We start from the raw sequence: 13900 nt of genomic DNA on the forward strand, positions 1-13900 counted from the left end.
GCTTATTGGTTCTTCTCCTCCATTTTACAGTGTGTTCTCTTACTGGTTCTTCTCCTCCATCTCACAGTGTGTTCTCTAACTGGTTCTTCTCCTCCATCTCACAGTGTGTTCTCTTACTGGTTCTTCTCCTCCATCTCACAGTGTGTTCTCTAACTGGTTCTTCTCCCCCATCTCACAGTGTGATTGTTCTCTTACTGGTTCTTCTCCTCCATCTCACAGTGTGTTCTCTTACTGATTCTTCTCCTCCATCTCACAGTGTGTTCTCTTACTGGTTCTTCTCCTCCATCTCACAGTGTGTTCTCTTACTGGTTCTTCTCCTCCATCTCACAGTGTGTTCTCTTAATGGTTCTTCTCCTCCATCTCACAGTGTGTTCTCTTACTGGTTCTTCTCCTCCATCTCACAGTGTTTTCTCTTACTGGTTCTTCTCCTCCATCTCACAGTGTGTTCTCTTACTGATTCTTCTCCTCCATCTCACAGTGTGTTCTCTTAATGGTTCTTCTCCTCTATCTCACAGTGTGTTCTCTTACTGGTTCTTCCCCTCCATCTCACAGTGTGTTCTCTTAATGGTTCTTCTCCTCCATCTCACAGTGTGTTCTCTTACTGGTTCTTCTCCTCCATCTCACAGTGTGTTCTCTTACTGGTTCTTCTCCTCCATCTCACAGTGTGTTCTCTTACTGATTCTTCTCCTCCATCTCACAGTGTGTTCTCTTACTGGTTCTTCTCCTCCATCTCACAGTGTGTTCTCTTACTGGTTCTTCTCCTCCATCTCACAGTGTGTTCTCTTACTGATTCTTCTCCTCCATCTCACAGTGTGTTCTCTTAATGGTTCTTCTCCTCTATCTCACAGTGTGTTCTTTTACTGGTTCTTCTCCTCCATCTCACAGTGTGTTCTCTTACTGATTCTTCTCCTCCATCTCACAGTGTGTTCTCTTACTGGTTCTTCTCCTCCATCTCACAGTGTGTTCTCTAACTGGTTCTTCTCCTCCATCTCACAGTGTGTTCTCTTACTGGTTCTTCTCCCCCATCTCACAGTGTGTTCTCTAACTGGTTCTTCTCCTCCATTTTACAGTGTGTTCTCTTACTGGTTCTTCTCCCCCATCTCACAGTGTGTTCTCTTACTGATTCTTCTCCTCCATCTCACAGTGTGTTCTCTAACTGGTTCTTCTCCTCCATCTCACAGTGTGTTCTCTTACTGGTTCTTCTCCCCCATCTCACAGTGTGTTCTCTAACTGGTTCTTCTCCTCCATTTTACAGTGTGTTCTCTTACTGGTTCTTCTCCCCCATCTCACAGTGTGTTCTCTAACTGGTTCTTCTCCTCCATTTTACAGTGTGTTCTCTAACTGGTTCTTCTCCTCCATCTCACAGTATGTTCTCTTACTGGTTCTTCTCCCCCATCTCACAGTGTGTTCTCTTACTGGTTCTTCTCCTCCATCTCACAGTGTGTTCTCTTACTGGTTCTTCTCCTCCATCTCACAGTGTGTTCTCTTACTGGTTCTTCTCCCCCATCTCACAGTGTGTTCTCTAACTGGTTCTTCTCCTCCATTTTACAGTGTGTTCTCTAACTGGTTCTTCTCCTCCATCTCACAGTGTGTTCTCTTAATGGTTCTTCTCCTCCATCTCACAGTGTGTTCTCTTACTGGTTCTTCTCCTCCATCTCACAGTGTGTTCTCTTACTGGTTCTTCTCCCCCATCTCACAGTGTGTTCTCTTACTGGTTCTTCTCCTCCATCTCACAGTGTGTTCTCTTACTGGTTCTTCTCCTCCATCTCACAGTGTGTTCTCTTACTGGTTCTTCTCCTCCATCTCACAGTGTGTTCTCTTACTGGTTCTTCTCCTCCATCTCACAGTGTGTTCTCTAACTGGTTCTTCTCCATTTTACAGTGCGTTCTCTTTTGGCTTAACCAGTCCTTGTGATGTCAGGTAAAAAAAAAGAGGACTAGAAGTATAAAGATTGTATCCATACCAATTTACTGTGGTTTACTTAGCTCAACAATAGAAGTGGTGGGGTAGGGCTTTAGCTAGACCACTTTGCAAATCAGGACAGTCCATGTTGGACTATTCTCCATATGACTTTCACATGATTCATATGATTCACATGATTCACATGATTCACATGCTTTTTCACATCAAACTGTTTTTTAAAATGTATTGAGAAACATGAGATTATAATTCTCATCCAATAGTTTGATTGGTCCATTGGCCATTCTCTGGTCTGAGACTGAGACTGGTGGGAGTGAGTGTGGGTATTCAGACCTGTCACTGCCAGCTGCATGGCAGTCGGTCTGCTGGAACTCATGTCACGTCCAGGGGTCAGCCACCCCACTGGTTGAGAGACAGAATTTAAATAATAAGGGCTGAGGAATTGCCAACTGTTTAAAGCCCTTAAAAGGTCAATGCAGAATAATTGCATTTGCTTGGCTGGTGAACAAGCTGTCCACACTTGGCAAAATTTGAATAAATTCACAAAGAATTTCAATGAGGAGTCCAACTTTTTATATCTGAGAGACATTTGTAAGACGTGGAACGTAGCCAAATGCTACAGAATCCACCGTTCCTAAATGGAAGTTTCCAATGGTAGGCCTAATCAATCATTGTAAACTCAGAAGCCTGCTCTGTAACCAAACAAACAAAACATCACGAGGATGTATGTATAAGTAGCCTAAATATAATCTAGATTTATTCAATTAGGCACCATCTCTTGTAGATTGTGAGGCTCTGATGACAACCACAAACAGGCCAACTAAAGACAGTTAGGGTTGTTAATTATTCAAGCCTAACTTGAAAAAATGCTACTTTTCACCACCACCTGCTGCAGACAGGGTGCTAACTGAAAACATGAACAATGTCCACCTGCTGCTTTCTTAAAGAAAATCTCTCTTATCTGTAGCTGCCATGGGACTTCCCTGATGAGGAAAACCATAGGATCTGATGCCATCCTTAAACTCCTCCAGATAACAATACTTCTTTATTCAAACTTCTATGTCACATGCTCACACAGCAACATATTTTTATGTTATATCTACCAAACTACTATAAAGGCCTAACTATGGTAGATTCAAGAACAAGCAAAGTACCTAAAGAAAATAGTTAAGGCAGAATGTGAAAAGGCAGAATGTGAAAACTATGGCGGGCAAGGAAATCAAAAGTAACAATGGGCTTACAAAAATTAATTTCACACACACACACACACACACACGCACACGCACACGCACACGCACACACGCGCGCGGCCTCCAAACGTGGGCGTGTCTACGTGGTAGATCCCGCCCGGGGGAAGAGTCTTTTCTCAGCGTCCCCACAATAGAGCGCAATGGCACATTACAGACCGCCCATGAGGCGTGGCTAGCTTGGCGGGTAGGTTATAAAGTTGGGTTAGAACAAAATTGCATTGTATTATAATAATGCAGACGCACGGGACGGCTGTTTGATTTATTTGTTCATTCTGGAGAGAATTACTATATGGACTTTCAATATACGTGATTCTCAGTATACAACTACATGTTGTAGTTTTGAAATATATCAACATGTCGAAAAGTTCTGGTAAGAAAACGGTTATCTCTATAACCAGTGCAGGATTCACCTGCCTTCTGTTGCTCTTGGTGGTCGCGCAGCATCAAAGAGTTCAGGTAGATGAGGTTCCAAACCAGAGAGAGATGGGGACGCGCTCACTCCAGAGCACGGACACCTTGGCTACGGACGGAGTGAAGGCTGCTCAGCAACAGGTCAACTCGGAGGCGCAGACAAAAAAAGGATTCTCTGCGTATTTTTCCAAGTTGACCCGGGGACGGAGAGAGGCGGACAAGCCTGCAGGGTCCGCTCAGTCAGCGACAGATGCCTCCCCCGCAGAGGACATCAGTGCAGATGACATCTTCATCGCTGTCAAGACCACAAAGAAGTTCCATCAGTCTCGACTGAATCTCCTTCTGGATACCTGGATCTCTAGAAACATGCAGCAGGTAAGCCAACACTACTACATTATTATCAGAAGAATACTGTTCATTTGAAATCTTCCATGGATAAAGTCTAGAATAAAACAATCACATATTTTCACTGGGTTTCCTTTTAGTAGGCATAGGCTAGGCAATTTACCATAGCACACAATGCTTTTACAAAAATGGGCAAAAGGCCTCATCTTCTCCCATCAAAGATGCTTTACAACAACCCACCAATGAGAGTTAAGTGTTACTGCTGACCCACTGAAACATCTGTCCCACTCATGTCAGGTGAGGTAACTGTTTGTTTCCGAACTGTCCATATTACCCTCTTAATTATTCAGAGTTCCTTAGGCTCTGTCACTTTGTATTTTGCCTTGAGTGATGCCCCTGAGAACACAGGGAGCAATTTCAGGACTCTGCTCCCCCTCCTTTTCCCCCTCTCTCTATTATCCCACTCTTTTTGGGTGTCCCTGTGAATGCCCTGGTGCAATGTATGTCTCACAGCAGCAGCTCCAGTGCTGTCCCCCTTCCAGGGTCTAACAAAGCGTCTTTCTGAGGGGGGGGGGAGAAAAGCTTTCCCAGCCCCCTTGTCTCAGCCGCTCCATGGGAACGTGGGAGCTGAGTCTGGGTCAAGCAGCCAAGGGATGGGAGAACGGGGGCTTCGTTAAGGGGATGCTTGGGACAAAGGGGTGCATCTATAGGGAGGTTTGTGCTGGGAGTAGCACGCTGAGTTTGAACATTCAGTCCTGAGAACCAAGCTCTTTTAGACTGGTGCACAAAGGCAGTCACAGCCATCGCCGAGAGGAAACCGAGGCTAGTCAAAGTGATTTTATCCACTACCCAGAGTTGTCACGCATGTTTTTCAAAAGTCAATGAAATTCTCCTCGGGCACAATCACACATTCTTTATCCACCTTCTTTTGGGTACTCTTCTCTCCATCCCAAGCCAAACCCCACTCTGTGTCGGGCGTTTTAAAAATGGCAAGGTTAGTCATGGCAACACTGTCCCTCTCTCTGTATGCAGAGGAAGTGGAGTGAGTTGAGTCTGTTGCCATGAAAATGGAACTTTGAACACATAAGATGCATCACATTATCAAATACATTACAGAATCAAATACATTATCAAATATATACCCCAATTGAGTGTGTTGTGTTTACCGTAGTGGATGATGTAAGTGAACTCTCTCTCTCTGAGATGGGTTAACAGCAGGGTTTAATCAGGGTTTAATCAGGCAGCTGGTGGGAGCCAGTGCAGGCATAAAGGACAGCCTGGGCCCACAATACAAATGGGAGTTCCTGGAGGAAGGCTGACAGGTGGCCAGAAGTTAGAGAACAAAAGATGGCTCTAATGCCAGTCATAGGAATCCGGTCTCAGCACATATGGACATCTGCACCCAGGTTAAATGATAATGCTCAACTGACGAACACCTGTGGAGCTCAGCTGACTGCATCCAGTTGATCATGTCTGTAGCTGGTAGAGAGATCATGGCATTCTGCCAGCAGGTGAGGCCTGACTAGAACTGTGCACTGGTTCACTGGGCAGATCAGAGAGCCCTGATTAGTATTTCCAGCACAGGATATACACTTTCTGTTTCCTTAAGCCAACGGACTTGCTATCAGATCATGTTTATATGTACATAGAGAGGGTAGATCCAATCTGTGATTACCATGATATAATTGTGCCTGTGGCTTACTGTGTCTGGCAGAATAATAGATCTGATTTAGTATTATGGTCAGAAGTTAGTTTTTTTTATTACACCAAATTAAAGAAGTTATGGGGGGGGGGATTATTTGGTTCAGAGAATCGTTGTAGTGAAAGGCCCAATTTTTTTTTTTTAATGAGTCATAAGTTAGTGAGTAAGCAAAAGTACTGTGACATAACATGATAAATACATTTTTTTTTTTTTACAACTTGCTATTATGCACGGGTTGTTCAAATAGTAGGCCCTTGTTTCCGGTGTTTCAGCAGATTTCCCCCCTGGAACAATGCAGCTTCCCTCGTGAGTGAGCCTCAAAACAATGAGAGAACAAACTGTGCAGCAACAGCGTTCTCTGGCTTGTAGTACTCTGGGCTCTGCAGTATATAACTAGCAACCAAACACAGGTTGAAATCTAGCTCTAAACTACACATCAATGGGCATTATAAAGGTATTGACTTTGGTTGTGTCTGGACAGGACAGCTGGTAGCCTGGCACTGGCAGTGACATCATAGTGGTTTGATATGCATTCCATTTTTAATTGAGATTATATTAATTCGCCAGCACTCCCAAAATGAGCGTCTGTACGTCTGGTAGTTTGGAGAAGACTTGGCTCCATTGTTGAGTTAATCAAATAGCCCTGCACAGTATGAAGGAATGAGTGTGTGAATATCCATCTGGTCAGAGTGGGAAAGTGTCATTCTGTGTCTGTAGGTGGCCTGTTCTCTGTCCTGTACTGTAGTCCACACTCCAGTGACTTTAGTGCTGTGCTAAAGGGAAGGGAGAAAGCGGCATGGTTGAGTGAGGGGTGGGGGGGTGTAGGTGGTTGTTGGAGGGAGAAGAGGGGAGGGGGTGTAGTCCGTGCCCTTCCTTCCCGGGGATCTTGAGACAGCCAGCCAGGCACCATGCTCAGACTGGGCCGTGCCAGGCCTTTTCCTTAGTGGGGAGGAGTGCACTAACCCCCCCCCCCTCATCTGTGGTTCAGACAGTCATCATAATTTTAATCTCGTCACGGGACAGGATTCATCAAACTACGGGGGTAAATGAATTATTATGCCGTTTGAGTGACTACTTTTCTTTAATGTTTCAGTTAAGACAAAAGCCATTTAGCCCTTTGGAAACTTCTCTTTTAGTTAACTGCTGCAGCTGTATGCAAATACAAGCAAACATAGTTATAATTTACCCAGTGGAGGACTTTAACCAGCATGAAAACACCCGGCATTGTTCTATTGAAGAGGGCCAGCGTATTGGGTGGTGAGAACGGGGGATGGGTAGGGGCTTGAAGTGGGGGTGAATGACCACACACAGATTTCGATTTTACTAATCAGCAGTGAGACCCCCCCCCCCCTCCATCAGCCCCTCTCGACCCCTTTCTGTCAGTACCCGGGCCGCTCTGGCAGCTGCCTCAGTGATTAGGCTGTCCATTCAGAAGGAACTTAAAGCAAGCAGCGCCAGCCTCTGATCCCTTTACCAGTGAAACCACCACCCTTCCTTAAACAAACACAGGCCCAGGGCCTTGCAGCATCCATCGCACAACATCTGCTCCCAGTTTTGTTGTGCAGACCAATCAGATAAAGCTTTGGCACCAATGGCAGATAGTACTGAAGTGTAGAAATGGGAGGGGAGTTATTAGAAAAGTGAATGTCTTTGCCTTATCGCCCTCTGGCATGAACTTAGCCAGCCCCACGGTTTAGATACACATCTCAGATAGCTGTTGCTGCTCAACAGTCAGAGGCAGCAATCAATTAGTGGGAATGTGGGGTTGGTTCAGTTGTCATTAGCTGTTGGGAGGTCGCAAGCAGCGAGAAAGGGAAGGAGGGAGTGGGACTGACTGCATGCTGCTACCTGACGTGTTGGGGCACGCGGCGGAGATAAGGCAGGTGCTGTCTCACAAGAGGGGAAAAGTAAACGGGCAACGGGCAGACACACACACACACACACACACACACACACACACACACACACACACACACACACACACACACACACACACACACACACACACACACACACACACACACACACACACACACACACACACACACACACACACACACACACAAACAGGCAACAGCAGACACAAACAGGCAACGGCAGACACAAACAGGCCATGGGGGCCCTTTCATCAGCCCTGTCTGCCTGGGGGAGGGCTGCCTGGCACCTGCTAAGCCCTACCCACCATAAAACAACTCCTAATCCCTACCAGCTCTTTTAAGTGTGCCACTGAGGCTGCCTTTTGTTGTTAACTAAACACCAGCCTGCAGGTTGTCTGCCAAGACCTTACTCTGTGTCACACAGGTGGTGCTGAAATGATCATTGGTGATGTCCCCATTGATATCTGTATGATGGCCATCGATTTCTATTTCTAGTCAACATGTTGGAGCTAGGGAGTGGGTACAGATCCAGAATGGTGTTGGGTCTTAAGGGTGTTGGGGGTCCGTGGGGGTTGCCTCCCTCTTTGTTCTGTCTGGGATACTTTTTTGGGGGTTGCTATGGAGAGAGGGGAACATTGCATAAGAGGCCTTTATTAGAATGGGGCTTGTTTAACGCCATGTGTTTTCCACACGCATAAAAGACTGAATTCACACTGAATTCGCTGTATGGTGAACAAGGACATCAGACATACTGTAGTTTGGAATCCAACTGACTCTTGTGCCACCACTTGTTCTGTGAGGGCTTTGATTTCATGTATTTCCACTCTCACAATGTGATCTGATGTATTTTCCCTCCTTTTCAGACATACATCTTCACAGATGGAGAAGATGAGGAGTTGAAGAAGAAAATGGGTGAGTTTTGGATTTTTTAAAATAAATATTTTAGTTATCATTTTATATTTGTCTTAACCTGAACAGTAGCTGGGATTAGTTCACCATTAAATGTCCAGATTTGATAGTGAGAAACCAAGCCCCTATTTTAATCCCCATGGAATTTGTTGCTTTGAGCTCCTGGGGCATGTAGTCTTAGTGGCAGATGGGGTTAAGGCTCTAACAGCGCTATAGTTACAATTACTTGCATTAGCTAGCTTGTAAGGTACTTGTTTGTAACTCACTATCACCTCCCTCACTAACTCACCTCCCTCATTGTTCCTACAGGGAGTCACGCCATCAACACCAACTGTTCAGCAGCACACAGCCGCCAAGCTCTATCCTGCAAGATGGCTGTGGAGTACGACAAGTTCATTGAGTCTGGGAAAAAGTAAGTGTCTATTTAAAGTGCTGCATTTACCCAGGCTGTATGTCATTCTAGATTTGATAGAGATTATTGTTCTAATTGAAATATTAGAACGCTTTAACAGTGTTTTCCCCTCTTAGGTGGTTCTGTCACGTGGATGATGATAACTACGTTAACATGAGGACTCTGGTGAAGCTGCTGTCCCACTACCCCCACACCCAGGACATGTACATTGGCAAGCCCAGCCTGGACCGGCCCATCGAGGCCACAGAGAGGCTAGGAGACAACAAGATGGTAGGTGGACTTAGCCCTCCTGGCTTATAACAACTTATAACAACTTTTCAATTGGTAATTAAAAGTTTGAGATGCTTCCAAAGGGTTGCATAACAACAACTTAACATGCTCGTTGCCTTTTTTCTTCTTTTTTCTCTCCAGCGACCAGTAAACTTCTGGTTTGCTACTGGGGGAGCCGGCTTCTGTGTGAGTCGAGGCCTGGCTTTGAAGATGAGCCCATGGGCCAGTGGCGGCCATTTTATGAACACGGCAGAGAAGATTCGTCTGCCTGACGACTGCACCATCGGCTACATCATCGAGTCGGTGCTGGGGGTGCCTCTGACCCGCAGCAACTTCTTCCACTCCCATCTGGAGAACCTGCAGCAGGTGCCCAGATCTGAACTTCACAAACAGGTGAGATGGGCACGTGTGTCCGTCTGTTGTTTCTGTGAGAATAGAGTTTCAGCATTTATCTGAACTTATTGGGCGGGGGTGCTAATTTCTTTCTTGTATTTACTTATTCCAGATCACATTGAGTTATGGAATGTTTGAGAACAAGAGGAACATCATCAATATGAAAGGGGCTTTCCCAGTGGAGGAAGACCCATCAAGGTGAGACATGACCTCTGCATGACAACTAATACACAAATGGCGATCCTACTCTACTTGAACTATCTTGACTGTAAAGAGGGTATATATATATATATTTTTCTCTGTTAATCTAACCTCCATGTCTCTCGCTCCTTGTGTTCCAGGTTTAAGTCTGTGCACTGTTTGCTGTACCCAGACACCCCTTGGTGTCCGCTTCAGGTTGCCTACTAGGCGACCGGCTCCTTTGGTATCCTCGTCCCCGCCCTGCCTCGGTATCTGAAAGGCTGGTGGGGACCCGTGTTTGGTATCGGACTGTGATGTCACTGTATTTTTGTTTCAGTGGCACACGGACTCTGATAGTTTTACTGGGCTGCTGTGCGGCCCGCCTTGGGACATTTCCTTCCTGTGTGGTGTCTTGGTTCCTCCCCTGGCATAGGGGCAGAGGAGCCAGGTAGGCACTTAGTGGGAAGGAGCTTTCAGCATTATGGCTTTGCAGGCAATCAGTGCTTTGTTTTAAATGTTGCTTGTAAATGTATTTGCAATTCTTATAGAATATACTACCTATATATCCAAGCCTTTTGCCAGCTTTACATGATTCATTTGTTGAATTTCCGCGGAATAATTTCCCTTATTGTTCAATTTCTTTTTGTTTCTTCTGGGTTTTGGAAGCCATTCAAGACAATCCTTTTAGGTTCTATAGAAATAATCATACGGTCAGCATTTCTGAGATTGTGGAGGAAATGGTTTTCCTTTTGGGATTTTTGGTTGTAGTTTTATTTTTTTGTTTATCTCAGACTCCGGACAAAAACAATAATATGAAGATATTTTGGTGCTTTTTGTTAATGATTTGTCAGTGTTATTACTAATATGATTTGAGCTGGCAGAAGGCAGTTTTCCAAATGTGCCGTCAGGTTATAAAATCTGAGGTATATCAGGAATAAGCACTTTCTCCCTTATTGATAGTTTTAAATGAATGAATTGACGTCCTCATGTTTCACAGCTGTGTCAAAAACAACAGATGTAATGATATAAGCCCCAAAATATCAATATCTCTAGATTTGATTGTATTTAAGAACATTCCTTGCATTTGATAGAATCAGGGAAAATAATATATAGCAAAGACATCGATTTTTTTTCTGTTACAATCAACTGTTGATTTGTTTGAAGATGGTCTTGTTTAAAAATTGCACAGCTGGGTTTCAAATGAACTTTTGCTTGCTCTTGTGAAGTAGCTAAATGACCTCCAACTCTTCCACTGAGAGTTTATTTACTTTTTAGATTACCATCTACACATGTAATACTCCAATACTTTTTTGCACAAAATGGATTGACGGAGAGCCATGTACACTAGTGTAATTTATTCCTCAGTGAGTATGCCAGTTGGTTTGGTATTGAGCTTTGCAAGAGCAACACTAGTGTTTACACACACAGAGGTGTTCTTCCTCTGTAAATGACCCATATTGGGTCGGCTTGTATATGTTGATTAAAAAGCAGTACTTGTGTACTGTGGCTTTTTCTGTTGAAATGCTAAATGTGTATATTGCGGATTAGAATGTAAATGATTTTGACGACCTGGACCTGTTTTATTTTGTTTTACTGCTTGTTGTAACTGCGCTAAAGGGCTGTTATTTATCCTCCAGTGTCTGGATGGTTCTGTTTGCTTCTCAGGGAAGCCACCACTGTGGTGCCTGAACACGACGCTTTGAAATAAAGTTGGATAACCACTGAGAAACAATTTTTGTTTCATATTTTGTTTTCATTCATAGCATGAGATTACAGATCGATTTCTACATGAAAGGTTAGAATTGTATGTGTGTGTGTGTGTGTGTGACTAAAATCAGCCTATTCAATCACGTCATTATTTAGAAGAGATGAAATAGGGTGTCGTACCTTGCTATGGTTTTGTATGTAACCGTCTGTTAGAAGGCACACCCAGCCATCATTGTAAACTCAGTCATCTCTCACAACCATGCCATAGAAAAAGGCTGTATAGAAATGGCAATGCGCAAATTCTTATGTACTCTGTCTAAAGCTCTGTGCTTGTCTCGCTAAATAAAGCATTTGGGCAAACAACCTCTCCCAGTGAGTCTGAATGTTGGCCGAGGCCCAGCGTGTAAATTACACTTAAATGCCACAACGCAGACTTTATTTATTAGTCTACAACACTGGGTATGGGAAAGGACATTGTTGCGGTCGAAAATGATTGCGAGGAAATAAACAGACCCACAGTGTGGAACCACCGTTTTCCATGTGTCACAATCCTAATTCCACTGGTTGTGATCAGACGTGACATTCCTGTGTTTCTGACAGACTGAGCCACTGCTTTTCTTCAGACATTAGAATTCTATGCAACAGATGGAGGAAATCATTCATCACACAGTGTGGGAAAACTGTTTGGCAACGAGGAATTGTGGGTAATGCATTGTACCCCTCTTACAGTACATAAACAGCCCTGCATGATCTGAAAGGTATTAGACCCAACGTCCATCACTCAACCAATGCAGTCTCACCTATAGCGCAGAAAAGCTTCTCAGAAGTTTCCATCCCTCTAGGTTTAGAAACGACTGACCAAGGTAACGTTTCTGTAACCCTGTGAGTCAGACCAGGCTTTGGAGCCCAGAAGCTGTAGGAGATCACATTACTCTTCAATTAAGGATTTGTTATTCATGTAAAACCTTTGTTTTTCGAAGTGAAAGATCAAACCGCTCTCGGTGCCGAAGAAGACGTGTTATTACGAGGACACATCCGCGACTTACCCCTTAATTGTACAAGAGTTCATATACTTTAGCCATTTTGATGCTGTTCACATGGGTCCAGTGCCCAGTAAAGGAACCCGTTCCTTCTTCTGGGTTAGTCTGGATAAAGTTTTACCCAGCCAATAGCAACTGGTTAAATGGATACGGTTACTAGTGATGGCTTGTGTCATATAATACATTTCACACCTCCATAAAGATTGGGGGTGGGGGGGGTGGGGGGGCAGTTATCATTTCATGTGTCACTGGAAAGGAGAGAACAGAGAGAGCTTGATGACAGATGTCTGTTTGAAACTGAGCTTCAGACACATTAAGGGCCTGTAACTTTTCCCACTACATAATCACCAAGCCAAGCTACGATTATGGCTTCGTGGTCTGGATGTTTTCTCTGGTAATTTGTCTCACATGCTCAGCTTCACTGACGGGTCCTTCATCCCTTCACATGAAATGTTTTCTAAATGGACAAATGACTAAGTGTAAAGTGGGTGAGTCAAAAGATTACAATATGCTTTGAGAGAGAGGACTTCCATTCAGTGGGACTGTAGCCTGATTGTAAGAGACAGACAACCATAGACGTGTAGTTACAGACACAACAGAAGGTGACGGATGACAAACAGAAAGACATGTAACTGGTGAGAGGGTTATCAAAGAGCAACAACAGGATGCTTACAGCCCTGTAAACCTCATCTCTTCTGGTGACGAGACATCATGTTGAAATAGAACCAGGGGTGTTGTTGTGTCGCATCCTGTTATCACTGATAAAGGCTTTTGGGAACCAAACCAGTCCTCTATCCAAATTCCGCTTTTAAATGATGAATTATCTGCATAGTTGTTGTTTCCCCACACACTGATGCCAGTCGACACTCGATCTCCAGTCATCCTTGTGTTAGCTTCTCCAGAATCGTGTCAGTCAAACTGTCCGCTCTCACCCTCGCCGTACTTGTGGCTTTAACCCTGGGCGTCAGTCATCAGGAATAGCTGATGTATCTAGACTGTCTGTCTGCTCTGCCACCCTTTTAACGATAGTTAGTCCTGAGAATTCCCATGTGGCAGTTGACATGAATTCATAAGTACTTTAAACACACATGGACTTAAAGGTTTGTTTTGACTGGTCCCCTCCACTTCAGACGCTACAGACGGTCTGAGTTCCGCCTTTTCCCAGACGGTCCATTTAATGGGTGCTTCCTGTCTAAAAAAAGCTCACAACCTACTTGAGAATGTGTAGGCCAATAATAGAGCGAGTAGGGTTCCAAACATTACAACTATAACTATATTTAAATCATGAACCCCCCCACACACACACACACACAAATGTGCAATGTAATGGCCAGAACAACTGGTGCCTTGATAATGAAATGTGAAAGAAAACCTGTTAAACACTCTTGAGATAAGGTAGTTGCATGTTGACTCACTCGGACTCATTTGGTGGACACATTCATCAGTTAATCCAACGATCATTTTATCTACAGAGAGGTGTCAGA

General features: G+C 44.3%; 1 protein-coding gene across 1 annotated transcript; it reads left to right on the forward strand.

The window, feature by feature from the left end:
- The first annotated feature begins 3396 nt into the window (after nucleotides 1-3396).
- On the forward strand, nucleotides 3397-11401 carry LOC124015978 (beta-1,3-N-acetylglucosaminyltransferase lunatic fringe-like). The gene is made up of 7 exons (XM_046331489.1): nucleotides 3397-3956; nucleotides 8369-8417; nucleotides 8724-8826; nucleotides 8943-9096; nucleotides 9238-9489; nucleotides 9602-9687; nucleotides 9831-11401. The coding sequence occupies exons 1-7, from the start codon at nucleotides 3525-3527 to the stop codon at nucleotides 9895-9897; spliced, it is 1143 nt and encodes a 380-aa protein (XP_046187445.1). The 5' UTR covers nucleotides 3397-3524; the 3' UTR covers nucleotides 9898-11401.
- The last annotated feature ends 2499 nt before the right edge of the window (nucleotides 11402-13900 follow it).

Source organism: Oncorhynchus gorbuscha, linkage group LG26, assembly GCF_021184085.1.
Source record: "Oncorhynchus gorbuscha isolate QuinsamMale2020 ecotype Even-year linkage group LG26, OgorEven_v1.0, whole genome shotgun sequence".
Classification (NCBI taxonomy): domain Eukaryota; kingdom Metazoa; phylum Chordata; class Actinopteri; order Salmoniformes; family Salmonidae; genus Oncorhynchus; species Oncorhynchus gorbuscha.

Bases quoted from the DNA above. Each gene is read 5' to 3' on its own strand.
- LOC124015978 (XM_046331489.1), top strand. From the start codon at position 3,525: ATGTCGAAAAGTTCTGGTAAGAAAACGGTTATCTCTATAACCAGTGCA. The intron at 9,097-9,237 runs GTAGGTGGACTT...TTTTCTCTCCAG, and splicing joins GGCTAGGAGACAACAAGATG to CGACCAGTAAACTTCTGGTT. The intron at 9,688-9,830 runs GTGAGACATGAC...CTTGTGTTCCAG, and splicing joins GTGGAGGAAGACCCATCAAG to GTTTAAGTCTGTGCACTGTT.